Source organism: Gymnogyps californianus, chromosome 1 (assembly GCF_018139145.2).
Source record: "Gymnogyps californianus isolate 813 chromosome 1, ASM1813914v2, whole genome shotgun sequence".
Taxonomy (NCBI): Eukaryota; Metazoa; Chordata; class Aves; order Accipitriformes; family Cathartidae; genus Gymnogyps; species Gymnogyps californianus.
In genome coordinates this window covers 178,052,445-178,067,904 of record NC_059471.1, presented here as the reverse complement: position 1 = coordinate 178,067,904, position 15,460 = coordinate 178,052,445, and the positions used below count along the sequence as shown (strand labels likewise).

At 45.9% G+C, this 15,460-nt stretch overlaps 1 protein-coding gene across 1 annotated transcript in view; it reads left to right on the top strand.

The window, feature by feature from the left end:
* Window positions 1-3,400: 3,400 nt before the first annotated feature.
* TRHDE (thyrotropin releasing hormone degrading enzyme) overlaps window positions 3,401-15,460 on the top strand; it is a 217,990-nt gene continuing 205,930 nt past the window's right edge. The window contains exons 1-2 of the mRNA XM_050904731.1: window positions 3,401-4,233; window positions 9,954-10,227. Coding sequence (XP_050760688.1) covers window positions 3,401-4,233; window positions 9,954-10,227 — 1,107 coding nt within the window. The remainder of the gene's footprint in view (window positions 4,234-9,953; window positions 10,228-15,460) is intronic.

Below are 15,460 nucleotides of genomic sequence, written 5' to 3'. Positions count from 1 at the left end.
TACACAGAACTACTTGCAGAGAGTAGCATTTGAGAACAAATTAATAAGTTAATACCTCCCTTGACCTGTATCTGGTCAAGCTACATTTTAGAAACCCATCATTACTAATATGAAGAAGAGGTTAATCTAGTAATGTGCAGTTTTAGAATGATGGATGAGTCGAGGTGCATGAGCTATTTAACACAGTACCTAGCAGCACCTTCTTATCGTAAGTCTCCAGACTGACAAGAAGCCCAAGGAGGGGTGGAGGAGGGCTGCAAACCTCTCGATGCTTTGTTTGAGTAATGGGACCAAAGTTGGAGGTGAATATAAACAGCCTTAACTCCCGTCACTCATGCCTTGCTCCAGTATTTTGACTGTGCTATTTCAACTTGGCTTAAAAGGAATTAGCCTCATGGCTTCTTACTAGCATGCACCTTAAATCTTTTACATACCTTCTCCGATACTGGCCCTTCAATTTATAGACTAATATTGTCAAAGCTGAGTTGCGTGACTAACTCCCTCAGCTGGTTTTGGAAGATCTCAGCCCGGAGAGTTATGTATTTGTTATTTGTATATCGAGAAGGCCAGAATGATGCTCCTGTGCTGTCACACGCAGCTGTACGTCCCTCTTTAGAAGTGGCAGAGCTGGTTAGCCCAACTGCCTGGCACTCACCTCTTTTCTGAGAAGGCTTCACAAAAACCTTAACCTGTGAAACTTGTAACTATTCAATTGTATTTAATTAAAAATGTGATTAAAAATTAAAAATACTTATAAATGACACTTAGACTGTTCCACTGGATTCCAGGCTACTTCTACTCTTGAAGCACATCTTTGCCTGAATGTCTCCCTGTGCTGCTGACGGGAACAAATATAACTTAAAAACCATTGCAGAAAGCGATAGAGGGAAACACTGCCTGTTTTACTAATGCCTGATACTGACAGCCTGCATACAAAATCTGAAAAGCACTCAGGCACTTCTTTTGTGCCCACTTTTAAAGGGTTTAATGAAACATATAGAAACTGACATTTTAAACCTGTAGCTTTGGATGTTATTTTGCCGTGTCAGTTTGTTTTTTTTTTTTTTCCAAATCACATAGCAATAGTTTTCTACCTTTCTGCCTCAAACTTCAGTCAACAAATAATGAAGGCTATTTTCAGATAATAAAATGTTGCTGTTCTTTGGCCTGTTATAACAGGTGGGCAGACAACTAACGCCGCAGTAAATATGTGGGAATGTGAGTTACGGAGCAAAATCTTAGTCCTTCTAGGACAAACAAACACAATTAGCAAGTGTATCACCATACTTATAACTAAGAATAGTTAAGATTACAAGCCTTTGTGAGACTGTGCTGCAAGATAAAAACAAAAGCTCAATTCCTTCCAGGGACAGCAGACCTATATATAATCCTTATATAGGAATATATAAGGAATATATAAGGAAACTGGTAAAGTCCTTAAACTGGTATTCCTTAAACTGGTTTGAGTGTCAGTAAATGATCATTTGTATTCTCCAACAGCATGCAAAGTCAGATAACATTTCTAGAAGATGTAGTAGATTCAGGGAAAACAGAGATCAGGCATTCCTTCGGGAAGTGAAATGGCTAATATATCACATTTCATGAAACTCTGCAGATTTGCTCTGCTTATGAAAGTGTAGGACTTGATTTTCATTTTTTTTTCTTTTTTCTTCACTATGGAAAATAAGGCCCTTATTCTGCAAATTGTTATGTATGCATTTAACTTGAGGTACAGCATATATTCCCACAGATTCCACAGGACTGAATGCCGTGGATAAACACATCTGTAACTGCTTACAAGATTGGAGCTAAAGAGCTTCAGAAAAGAAAATGAATGGAGATAGTTTTTGAAGTATGCAAGCAAAATAAGGGGAACAGGGATGCTTTCAGATATTGATCTAGATCCTCGCTGTGTATATTAATTCTGTTTCTGCAGTCCCTATGTGCAAAAGTTTGGGGGCAGGTGGAAGAAGTGGGCTCAGATTCAGTAATTCAGTTTTCCAGACCGGGGTTCACTCCTAGGACTACTCAAGCCACGTGTTGGTGTATTACCCCAGGCAGCATTTAACACATCCTTAAATCCCTCCAACTGAGAAGCGGGTTCCCGCATGGGCAGGAGGGAGAGCAGGAGCGAGAAGGCTGTCCTGGGGCCGCGGAGTAGCGGCAGGGGGATTTCAGAAAGTCCCAGCCAACACTTGCAGAGTGATTTTTCTCGGCATATTAATCCTATCGATTCAAGTAGGAGTATTTATCCTTTTTTCGGCTCCATCCCCACGTTAGTATGACAGCGCTATTGTCGTCCAAACGCGTAGTCGGCGGCTCTTTATTAAGTCTACATAAATATGACACAGCACCGGCGTTCAATATTTATGTGGAGAGCACACTCACACGCGTATAATCCCGGGAAGTCCTGCGGCTCGGAGGCTTTGCAGCCGGGCAGCCGCCCCGTCCCCGGCGCAGCCCGGCTCTCGCCCTCCTCCCGCCCCGGCCGGGGCTCCCGCCGCCGCCTCAGCGACCTCCCCCGGAGCCACCGCGGGTGACACACCGGAGAAAAGCCTCCCTCGTCCCCGCGTCGCCCCCGCCTCCCGCCCCCGCCCGCTCCCCCGGGGCGCCGCCGTCACCGCCGGCAGCCGGAGCAGCCGCTGAAGCCGAGGGGCGGCGGGGCTTGCCCGCCTCTCCCCCCTTCCCATCCCTTCCCTTCCCTCGCCTCTCCCCGGTGCCTATATATAGCCGCCTCTGCCCGAGCCAGCCGGGAGATCGCTCTGTACCTGCAGGAGACGGAAAAGACAAGAGAGGAGCGACTCTCCGGAGCCAGCCCCGCGAGGAGGAGGAAGAGGAGAAGGACGGGCCCGGCCCGGCGCCGCTGTCCGGTGCCGCCGCCCCCGGTGCCGGGCGAGCCCCGCGGGGCGGCCCGACCTGCGCAGCGGCGCGGGGCGCGCATGGCTCGGGCGCTGCCGGGGCCGGGCGCGGAGCCCGACCCCGGCCCCGGCGGCTCGGGGCGCGGGGGGAGGAGAGCTCCCTGCGGGCGGCGGCGCTAGCGGCGGGGGGGGGCCGGGGCGGCAGAGCCCTCCCCCTTGGCGCCGAGGTGCGCTCGGCGGCATGTGCTGAAGTGCCCCGCAGAAGCCGCACAAGTTGCCTGCGCGGCGCGACCCCGGCGGCCGGACGGCGGGGAGCGCCCGCCGCCGCCCGATCCCGTCCCGTCCCGTTCCCCCGCCCGGGGGCCGCTCCCCGGCGGGGCTGCCGGCAGCCAGAGTGATGCGGCTCGTCGGGAAGTGAGAGGCGGCGCGGCGGAGCGTTCCCCCCCCCGGGCCCAGGGCCCCCCTGCCTCGCAGCCTCTCATGCTTTCGGGGCCCCCTCGGGGGGCGGCGGCCCCGCGGGAGGCGGGGGCGGCGCTGCCGTCATGGCCCTAGAGGAGAAGCGGGAGAAGCGCCCGCCCGTCACCCCCATGATGATCGAGGAGGAGGCCGCCCTGCGGAACGGCAGCCGGGGGCTGCCGCCGGGCCCCTGGGCCGAGGCGGCGGGGCCGAGACCCCGCACCACGGAGCGGCACATCGCCGTGCACAAGCGCCTGGTGCTGGGCTTCGCCGTCTCCATCCTGGCGCTGCTGGCGGTGACCATGATCGCCGTGCTGCTCAGCGTCCGCTTCGAGGAGTGCGGCGCCGCCGCCGACGGCCCGCCGCGGGCCGGCGGCAACGGGAGCCTCTCGGGGACGGCCCGGCAGCCGCCCGGCGCGGGGCAGCCCCCCGGCCGGCCGGAGGAGGAGAAGGAGGAGGCGCGGGGCGGGGAAGCGGCGGTGGCGGCGGAGGAAGAGGAGGAGGAGGAGGAGGAGGAGTGGCAGCGGCGGCGAGAGCTGCCGCCCTGGGCGCGGCCGCGGCTGCCGCGGCACCTGCGGCCGCTGCACTACAACCTGATGCTGAGCGCCTTCATGGAGAACTTCACCTTCAGCGGGGAGGTGAACGTGCAGCTGGAGGTGCGCAACGCCAGCCGCTACATCGTGCTGCACGCCCACCGCATGCACATCGAGGCGGTCCGCGTGGCCGAGGACAAGCTGGCCGGCGGCGTGCGGGTGGCCCGCTCCTTCTTCTACCCCCAGACCCAGGTCTTCGTCGTCGTCCTCAACCGCAGCCTGGAGGTGCAGAGAAGTTACAACCTCAAGATCATCTACAACGCCCTCATCGAGAACGAGCTGCTGGGCTTCTTCCGCAGCTCCTACGTCCTCCACGGCGAGAGAAGGTAGCGGGAGCGGCCGCGTCGCCTCAACTCAACTCGGGCCGAAGTTGGCGGCCCCCGCCTCTCCGCGCCAGCCCGCGCCGAACTTCGGGCGGGGCGGCGCTAGGACCCGGCGGGCCGCGGCGCCGCCAGGCGGGGGAGGCCGCGGGCTCCGCGCCGCCCGGCACCGGCGGTTCCGCGGCGCGCTGAGGGGCGCGGGGCTCGGCCGGCCGCCGCCGGGGAAGGGGCCGGGGGGCGGGAACCGGCGCGCGGGCGGGGCGGCCCCCGCCAAACGGCCGCCCGGGCGGCGGGACGCCCGGCTGGGTCGGTGGGCGCAGGCCGGGCCTCGCCGCCAGCCGCCGCCTGTCTCGGCGGGGGGTCCCCTCCGCCGTCCGGCCGCTCCTGAGGGCTGGCGCTGGGAAGGCGGAGCTGCGGAGGCTCTCGGGGGCTGCGAGCCCTTCCCCGCTCCGCCCCAGCGGCCGGGGTCGGGAGAGCGGCTGGAGGGCGGTCGGAGGAGGCGGCCGAGGCTGAGGGGGTGCGCGGGAGCGAGCGGGGCGCGGGGGCAGGCCGGGGGCGGGCGGAGCTGCCTCGGTCGGGCCGGGCTGCGGGGCGGCTTCGGGCTGGGGCCGTGCGGGAGGCCGGGCTGGGGTTAGCCGCGGCCGCCGGTAGGTGAGGGGAGCGCTCCGGCTGCGCGCCCCGCCTCGGGCGGGGAAGGCTGCGGGCTGTAGCCGGCGGGTCAGGAGGTGCCCCAGCGCGGCTTGGAAATGGACGTTGGTAACGAATAAACTTCCACGGGTGGCACGAGTAAAGCATAGCGCCCGCTCTGTCCCTCTCGGAGCAATCCCGGAACGGAGATTCCGGGTCTGTTTAATAAACACTCCCTCTGTGCCGGCTACCGTGTGACCTCGTGTGACAGAGCCTTGCCAGCTTACAGATAGCAGCGGGTAGGGGGACAGAACTTCTCTGCTGTTCTGTTTTTATTTCATTATTTGAAGAAAAAGGTGGTGGGGTGTGATTTCACATAACGTGAATACGTTTGCGGCACCTGCTGCAACTGAATTGCTGCAGATTTACACCCCGTGACAGGGTGAACCTGGTCAGTTTTCACTGTTTTCATGCAGAACAAGATTCGATCTTGATCTGTGTTTACTCCTGTTATTGTAGCCCTTGGGTCCCTGTCGAGGCCCTTGTTACGGTAGGCAGGGTCACTGTGGAGGCCCCCATTTAGGCAGTTACAGGGGCTTTTTTTTTTTTTAAAGTAGTTTTCTCTTCTAACCACAGTCAGGCTTTGTAATACAAAAGATGGGATAGGCTTCTTGATAGTTCTGGCATGGTTTATCATTTTAGAATTAGTTTCTTTTTAAGCTATCCTTTCTTGAAACAGCCATGTAATGACAGGTTCTCTCTTCCTGAGTCTTACTGTTTTGTACTGTGAAGCGAAGAGTTTATAGTTGGAAGAACTGGGGAAAAAAAAAGAAGTAAGTCGGACAGAAAAAGAGTGCTCACCAACTCAGTTAAATCAGCAGCCCTTGTATTAAAACATTTTCGTTACTATGATTGCTGATGATTTTAAACAGCCCGATGTTAGAACCGCAAGCAGGATTGAGATTAAGTTTGTGCGATTTGTCATCACAGTGAAATAAAATGGAAATTTGAAAAAGCATGGTTGTATGAAGAGATGCGGATAAAATGCCTTTTATCACAGAGGAGTGAATGACTGGGGTAATTGGGAGTTCTTACAGACCCGTATGGAAATGGACAAATCGGAAAACAAAATACTGTTAACAGCAGGGGGTATAATTCACTTTACAAACCCAAGAAATTACTTAAGCAGTTGTTATTCTTAGGTATTTAGACTTTGTATAGGAATAATTGAACTGTCAAATAGGTGTGGCAGTGACATTTCTCCAAAGTTACTGTACTACACTTCAATACCGATGTCCCAGTTATGATTTAAAAAACAACAACAAAAGGCCTATTCACTTTTTGAGTCATCAAGATAACTTAAGACACAGGGTGGAAGGCGGTGGTAAAATGTGTTTCCCAGTACTTTTTGTGTAACTTTTCAGATACAAGTTGCTTTGTTTTTAAAACAATTGAATATAGTCATATTGGGCAAGATCCTTACCTTGTGTAAGGTAGCATTGTTGTATTGAAATCAGTGGCATTTTTTTCTTTACACCAGCTCACTTATATTTCTTTCAGTAAAATTGTTTTTAAAACTGCAATCAATGTGTGATTATAGTTTCAGGTGTTTAATAGAAGTACTGTTTTTCCTTTTCAACTGTCACAGGCTTAACGACTCACTATAGCATAAAGTAAATAATACACATTCTAAACCAGGTAACTTCTTTGTTCAGAGCATGCTCTTGCAGTGTAGCAATTTGCATTTTGATTAATAACCCATTTTTAATGTAATACATATAACCATTTGTAGTCCTTAAACATGGACGGCTTCTACTGTGATAGACAGACAGGCTTCTCTCATGCTCTGAGAGACCTTGATGTTTCCAGCAGGGCTTTAGCTTTTTGACATCTTTATATTCGATTAAAATACAGCAACCTCGTTGGAGTAGCGGTTGCTATAAAAGCGTCTAAACCATCATTTTTCACTTTTGTTGTACATGAGGAGTGAATAACTCTGGCTAACTGTGAGGCTTCACAAACATAGTAATGCCTTCACTTTATAATTTTTTTTCCTAAAGTTGGTTCACTTTCTGTGGTCTTCACAGGTGAAAGTCATAAGTCAGCCTGAAATGTTGATTGCTGCATAAAAGTATTTATTTTCTTGCTGAAATCTTTGCTACTTTAATTGAAATGTAAAATGCAAGTGATATGCTACAAATTTACTTTGCATTATATGCCAGAATTTACTGGCAGTAATCAACAGGCATTGAATACAGAGCTACTGTAGAGTACCATAAGAATATGCACGCATAATTTAAATGAACATCAAACTTTAGCGTAAATGAAAAGGAAAAAAATTTTCTCACATCATGCAGACAAAACAAACAGACATATTCTTCCACCTTATAACAACTAAGATGTCAAAATAGATAGGTTGTTGAGGAAACACATGTCTTCCTTTAATAGATGAGGTGGTATTAAAACACCTGCAAATTACTGCCGTGGGTATGCTGAGAAGACAGGCTGCAAGGCTGTCATTCCCAGAAGTACAGCTTTTTATGGTGATATTTTGGGGAACTGGAGATAAAAATGTCAGTGCCCAGAGAGGTGTGTAGAGAGATGGATGAAATCCTCAGCCTGCTCTTCACTTTTGGCATGCTGTAGAAGTTTTGCTTGTTTTTGCCTCCTAATGCAGAGAGAAATAGATAAACACAGACAATATTTGGGGTGGGTTTTTTTTTTTTAGATGTGTAAGGGTTTAGTCTTTGGGAAGCAGTTTTTAACTTTTTGTTTGTTTTGCCTTATGGCACAACAAGCAAATCGATGTTTGATAGTAATGCACATGTTATAAATATCACTGTTATTGGTAGTTGATGTATTTTTAGTATGAAATATTGACTGCCCAGTGTTTGCCCAGTTATGTGTATGCAGATGTATCTACCTATCTGTGAGAATACAGAAGATGCAGGGTTTATCAGGTTCTGTTAGTCTGGTGAAGGGATTGTTTCAATGGCCTAAAACATAGCAAGTATTAAAAGGCTACTGGTAGGATCTCCAATAAGTGGGGGAAAAAAAAAGCTTCCTTATTTAGAGAGTGTCGGAATACATACAGTATTCCCTAAGTATGCATTTACATGTGTGTCTGAGCTCATTAAAATTGTTAATCGCAGAGGAAAGTTCATAATTCTTGCTTTATTAATAACAGGCCAGTACAGTTTTCCATGCTCACTTGAAGCTTCTGTTGATGTCTGTAGCTGTTTAGAGTGTGCCTAGAATGCAGAATCAGGTCCACTTGAAATACTTTGCATATAAATTAAGTTGCTTTGCTTCATTTAATTGGCTGATTTGGCTTTGTTGCATTAGTGCAAATCCACTAATAATATGGAATTTTGTTGGATTAACACTGGAATACCTGGCACCAACTTTTTACCTTACATTTAGCAACCTCATGCAGAATTATGATTTTAGTAATCCATGTTTTATAATGAGACAAGAAAAAAGCGATATGATTAATTCCTTCAATAATTACTAGCCAAATAAGGCTTTTTATTTTAGACAAAAGACCGATGGTAACTGCTTCACTGGTGGAAAAATTTTTCAAGTTTTAAAAAAATTAACCTTATTTGAAAGAGGTGATAATTTCACTGGAAAACATATATCTAGTCCTATCAGGCGTGGATGCACTATAGCAAGATAAAAGTGTGGCATTTCAAGAAGTTTATTTCTTTGTTGTTTTTTATAAAATAATGCTCCAAAATATGTACAAAACCCAAGAAGTTTTTGAAAAAGTTAATTAGATACTTTATTTTCCTTACGGGCTACCTATGTTTTTCTCTCTCGGCGTTAGGGAGTATCATATTGCAGAACAATGCTTATAGACTGATTAATAATAGGTGCCACCATTTTCATTACATCAAATCTATCCACCCATCCATTTCCCCCAGAGGAATAACAGATGATTAGTCAACCTCTAAAATTCTGATAAATGTTTACCTGGTATCTAAAATTGCATGGTTATTTCCACTGATGGAACCTTGGAAAGTGAGACATGAATCAATACCACTCAAAAAGCCTACGTGTGTGCTACCTTTACAGTTACATAGTTGGCTCATAGTCATTTTCTCAGCCTGCATGCCTCCAGTAAATATTCTTATCGAACCCCGTAATTCAGCCTTTTAAGTGTAGCTTCTTGTTTCTGCAAAGAGATCATTCCGCATGGGTTTTCTCCAAATGTATAAATACAAGTCTCACTACCCAGAAAGGTTCCTATCCTCTGTCTGGATTAAAATCTCTTTAGTTCCAAAGAAAACAGGTACAGATTTTGTTGTCAAACTAAAGCCTTCCCATTCTATACAATGGCATAATAAATATCTTTTCCTCCTTCAGAGATCTTTCCATAATTTGACCCATTAACTGAGAATGTCAATTTGTTCTCTATAAAATACACCAGAAAAGAAAAGCATGTGTAGAAAAACAGTGAACTACTCTCTGCTTGTTTAATCATTTGCTTATGTTTGTAATTCTACAAAGCTCACAGCACCTTTTTTTGGACGTGCACAGTCACAGTAGTGCTGTATAGTAGTGTGTCTCAGACCTACATGGAGCCAGTACAGAAGTAATCAGCAGTGGAAAACAATGACCCTCTTGAGTGCACTATGTGACCGTAAGTTCTCATGTCCAAAGAAAGGCAAAGTGCCCTGTCAGTGTCTCAGGGCAGACTGAACTCCCTGAAGGCTGTTAAATCCTGGTTTGAACTGAGGACTGTGCTTACTTGGTTATACGATGGAAAACAATATTGGCTAACTTTTTTTCACGTATTGATGAACAAAACTGCTGCTAGAACCTGAAGTTTGGCATGAGGCAACGGATTATTTATTTAACATCAGCGTGGTGTCTGCAAATTTGTAGGAAATTTGTAGACCATTACTCTATATCAATTGCGTTGCAGTACAGGTAGTAAGAAAGTGATAAAGCAGTGTTCAAACACTGTATACTTTGTACAGTTTGTTCCCGACCCCAACCACAATAGTCAAGCAGCGTCTTATTTGGTATGTCCATGAATCAAGTGCTGTGCACAGTTAGTAATCACTTTGGTTTTTTGTTTGCTTCTTTTCTAGGTTTCTTGGTGTTACGCAATTTTCTCCTACTCATGCCAGAAAAGCCTTTCCTTGCTTTGATGAGCCCATCTACAAGGCCACTTTCAAAATCAGCATCAGGCATCAAGCAACTTACCTGTCTTTGTCCAACATGCCAGTTGAAACTTCTGTTTTTGAAGAAGATGGATGGGTTACAGATCACTTTTCACAGACCCCTCTCATGTCCACATATTACCTAGCTTGGGCAGTGTGCAATTTTACATACCGTGAAACTGTCACCAGGAGTGGAGTAGTTGTAAGTATTTCTAATGTTGTATCAAATACATTTCGTTATTTTGAAAACCTTCACTTTTTGTAGGAGATCGTAACATCAAATACTTAAAGTATTTTCTTGCTTGGCATTCCTAAAATTTGCCAGTGTATTTAATGATAGTGTGTATTGTTTGGGACCTTTTCTGAAGGTTTATCTATCATTTTTGGTTTGTCTGATACTTTTTGTAACTGGTTAGCTTAGTAGGTGTTGTTGTCTGATGACATTTTAAGCTTTTAAATATGCCATTTCACTTCACTTTGATTTTTTTGGGGGAAGTTTTCTCTTGTTTTTCCTGTAGCCTTTTCAATACGAGTGTTCGTGGGACTATTTATTAAAAGAAAGCAGTAATACTGGCAGGGTTTCTGGTCTGCTTCCTTCAGTACTGACATGTCCCTTAGTGTGCTGTGTGCTAGCCCAGGTGGCTGATAAGTAATTCCTATCTTAGATCTCTTGCTCAGGAGCAGGACTTTACAACGTATCAGCTTCCTGTGGAGGTCCAGGTTGATGGAAGCACTAACTTTCTGGAGCTGTTGTTGCCAAATATGGCACAATTCCAGGAGTTATGCCATGAAAAAAAGAGAGAAAATCCTTTATTTATGTCAGTTTTGTTTTTGTTTACAAATATCAAGCTCAGAACTGTATAACAAGCCAAAACATACATGAGAAATGCTGTCAGCTTAATAGAGTATTTCACAGCGCTGTCATCTTGATTTTTCACGTGAATATACAGAGAAACGCTTCCTTCTTAGTTACTGTGACTAACAAAACAGAGCTTGTTTTAGAAGCAGAGTGCTAGGTGGCAGTTTCAGCTGTGTGCTTGAGCAAAGGGGGTGTTTACCTTATACTTCTGCAAATGCTCTATAACTGTGCTGTAGCCTGGGGGTACAAGGAAGGACTTCCGTGGCTGATGAGGTCAGGAAATACCTCCATAACCACTTTTAGCTAGCCTAAGCATTGAGCTGCTTTGGAGGGAGCTGGTCCCACCCTCTCTGAGCCAAAGGTTTTCTTTACCTTTCTTGTGCCAGCCGTCAGCTCTGTACAGCTGTATGATCTGTCTGAAAACTGACATGAAAAAATAAATGGAAGTTTTCAACCAGATCATCAAGTGGTGAGCTTTCAACCAAATCACTTCTCTGATCCAGCTTTTTATGTGACTGCCAGAGCCCTAGTACAGATTCAAGTCTGTGCTGTAGATGAGGGAGGGTGGACCCAGGACCATCCTCTGCATTGGCATCCCTCCCATACTGAAGTGATGAGGAAATAAGTCTTATTTTTTGTCACTGGGACAGCTGAGTAGGACACTGGGGGCCTTTCACTCCAGCCCTTTCATACCATGGCCAGCAGACTATGACACTACCCTCTGGCCCCACGAAAGAGGAGGAGGAGGAAGCATGGGTAGGAAGTGGTTCTCTGAGGCACTTTAACCTACGAGTGTAAGGAGTGGGAACTGCTGAGGCCATGCTTGCAGTCCCAGTGGTTACCTGCAATGGCTGAAAGCCTTTGGGTTTGGTGTTGGTTTTTTTGGGGGGGGGTTGGTCTTGTGGTTTTTGGGTTTTGGTTTTTGGGTTTTGGGTTTTGGGTTTTGGGTTTTGGTTTTGGGTTTTGGTTTTTGGGTTTTGGTTTTTGGGTTTTGGTTTTTGGGTTTTGGTTTTTGGGTTTTGGTTTTTGGGTTTTGGTTTTTGGTTTTGTTTGGTTTTGTTTTGTTTTGTTGTCAGGTTGTTTCTCTGTCAGTTCAGTGAGTTGAGTTAATTTAGAAAAGGATCTCACAAGTGCCCGGGCAAAGAACTAAGGAGGGAGAGGTGGATGCCTCGTTCTTAGTGTTGCTGCCAGCAGATTAATTATCTAGACAAGAGGGATTGCTCTTGGGATGAGGAATTGGTTGCCTCTGGCTGTTTTAATAGTCAGAGCAGTGTTCACTGGCCTAGTAGAACAGGCTGAGATATCAGGCCATTTTTTGCTCTCTATCAACCAGTATTGAAACAGACTTCTACCCAGGTAGGAGTTGATGTTTTTCATTGTAATGTACTCCACCTGCTGAAGGATTTGGTCTTAAACTAAGAATGGTTTGGTATTTTTCAGCTTTAGAAAACACTAGTTACTTGAGATTCTCCTTTAGCTGTAATAAGATGGAAGTTTTTGGTGTATACTCCAGTAGGTAGGTCTTGTGTTCCTTGTGCTCTAATAGAGTGCAACACTTGCAAGTTTGTCATACATAATACTACCCTGTTATCTCACTTTGAAATGTCCTAGGCTCATCTGAGAAACAGCTGCAAGCAGTAGCTTCCAACATCAGTGCAAGCAAATACGTGCAACATGGGAGATGGACCTCAGGACCATCGATTTGAAAGATACAGCCTACTTCCTCTCTAACTCAAGGAGAATCTCATTTTCTTGTAGTGTTATTCAGAGCTCATATGCTGTAGACTTCTGCTGCTTGAATGCTGTAGACTTCTGCTGCTTGAGTAGGTTTGATACCCTGAAGACAGAGGCATACTCATGTCTTATAGACAATTAGTGATAACTTTCTGCTGTTCTCATGTTTGGCAAAACTGTTCTCAAGACTTTAGGTTTAATGGCAATCGGAAGAGAAAATCCAAGTATTAATTTGTTAGGAATTTGCGGCTACTAGAGCCTGATAGTTATGCTTGAGTCTGTTGGTTCAGCGCATGTAGGACATCCATACGTATACTCCACCGCCTTGGCTGTACCACTATACAGAACTTTGGCAACAATTATGCAAATCAGTGGGTAATCTTCGTAAAGACTTGAAGACCAAAAGCCTACGTAGATTGAGATAGTCTCTTATCCCATAAAATTGTTCGGTTAGTTGGGAGTTCTGGCTCTTGTTTTTTATAATGCCCCTATCACAAAGGTATATTAATGCCCAGGAATATCAAAATAGTTTACATGGAGTTATTGGTTAAATATATCTTGCTATTTTTCAGTCCATTTGTGATCTGATCATCTTTAATCATTGTTCAGTTTTGTTGAAAGAGTATCTTTTAAGGTATGCACTCATGGCAAACACTTCAGGTCAGAGCTGTGTTCATTCACATGAATTGCTGAGGTAATCCATCTTTTTGAGTCTTGTATTGCAGTACCAGGAGTTCATGGACACTACTGGGTGAATTTGAAATTACCTGAATCCTGGCACATGCAATTCTAAGCTTCTTGGTTTCCTCTGAAGCCACTTTTTCACTAAAATTTAGTTGCTCCCATATCCATGGCAATGAATGTAAATGTATGATAAAAGTAAGTTTGCTTCTAAAAATGAATGAATGTTCAGGAACATTAACCGAAACTTCATATTGAAGCATCTTGATAGGCCATTTCTTGCACTGGGGAATCTTTCTTCAATTAATGCAATGTATATTGTATTTATTTTGTAGACATACAGTAGACACCTAAAAGACTTCAGCTTGCATATACTTTTGCTTTTGTTTTGGCACTTCATGAACCTGGTTTTAGTTCACAAAACATTTGGGGAGGAGAGGGCTGTCCTTTCAAATTTTGACAGCATGCTAACAATTAAAATCTCACCTCTCTTCCAGCTGACCAGTCTTACTAAAGTGCTATGGTCAAGGGTAGATAAACTCCCCGAGGAATAGAAGAAACAGTGAGATTAAAAGCAGGTTTGTTCCTCAAAAAATGGTTAAGTGTTATCTGTTCAGTTTTTCTCAAAGAATGACATTGACCTCAATATTAATTTTAACCTCAGTGTGAGATTCAATACAAATCAAGTTATAAACAGAAAATGACTTTTGGAAAGCTCAGGTAGCCAATCAAATTAGTAATTTTGATATATCCTATATAATTCTTGCAGACATGAAGATGTTCTATATTTCATACACTAAAATTAATTTGGAAAGAGGAATTAAGACAAGCAGTGCTTTTCTAGGAGCACAGCTCAGTGGATGCGAATCATGAGCATAACTCTTTAGTCTATATGGGTCTGATCAGAATCCCTTCCAGAGCAGGTAACTTCAAAGCAGAGTTGACTTTTTATATGCATTACAGATATGTAATATGTTGTTCAGAGTCATCTGTGATTACAGGAAATCACTACAACTGCCTTTGCCTTTGGGCAGGGGCTTGATTCCTGTGGAAGGGACTGTGGTGTAGTCATCTATGCTGCTGCAGACTAGGGAGCAGTATAGTTCTACTAGGGTGCTGCCTGAGGTGATGCTGTATTGAGAGAGGAGGGATGCCCTTGTGAGCAGGCTTAGCTGATCTTAGTATGGCTCTAGCAGTTGTGCCAGCTGTAGTTGGTGAACATCATGGGATCTGTGTACTGTCATCTTTGCACAGTACAATAATCCAGAAATCCTTCTACTCATACGTTGTGTTTCCTAATCATACCGCTTATGTATGTTCTTTGTCAGTAATTCTTAAAAGCAAAATGTTGCTGGCTGGATTGTAATGTCTGTCACATCATCTCTGTGTCTCTTTCCTTTATTGTTGTCTTTATCTGTGCTTTCAATCCACCAGGCCTTTTCCTACTATTGTTACTTTATTTTTCCCCTGTCTGGATTTATTTTTACTGTACTTTATGTTTAGCTGTACTTCTATTCTCCAAACTCTCTGTTTCTCATTCCTTTGTCAGGTGGACATGGAAACTCACTATATCCTGCATGCCTTCTCACTGTCTCATAAGTTATTTTAATTCCTTTTTTTCCCCTGCTAATTCTTTCTCTTTTCAGTTAGTGGAAGGAATGAGCGCTCAGGGGCAAAGCAGAGTGTATCGGTGGAGATGAATGCGTTGCTGGAAAGAGATGTTTCAGGGATATTAATCTTCTACCATTCTTCTCTTTTGCTGTGGATGGGGTGTGGAGATAGGTATGGAAATAAAGTGCCAACTGGCAGCTTTAAAGTGTTTGGCTCTTGTCAGGGGGAGTATCTGCTAAAAAGAAAAAAAGAAAGTGTGTGGAAAGAAGTGGAGTCAGGAGGAATTGTGGGCGCGGGGGTTAGAAGAGCAAGTGCAGGCAGCGCCAAAGCAGATGGGAGTGAGCAGCAGTGAAAGGAAGTGGCTATCTGGCTGGGTGGTGGTGGTGAGTGGGAGGAGAAATGCCGATGGAAGGCAGTGCTGAAAGAAGAATTTTGCGTGGTTTCACTTTTGCTGCTCCTGCTCCTATTCCAAAATGGCTGCAGCATATGTTGCAGGACTGGCAGTGTGTGGGCCTGACCACAGCTTGGGTCAGCTGCTCAGGATAGGACC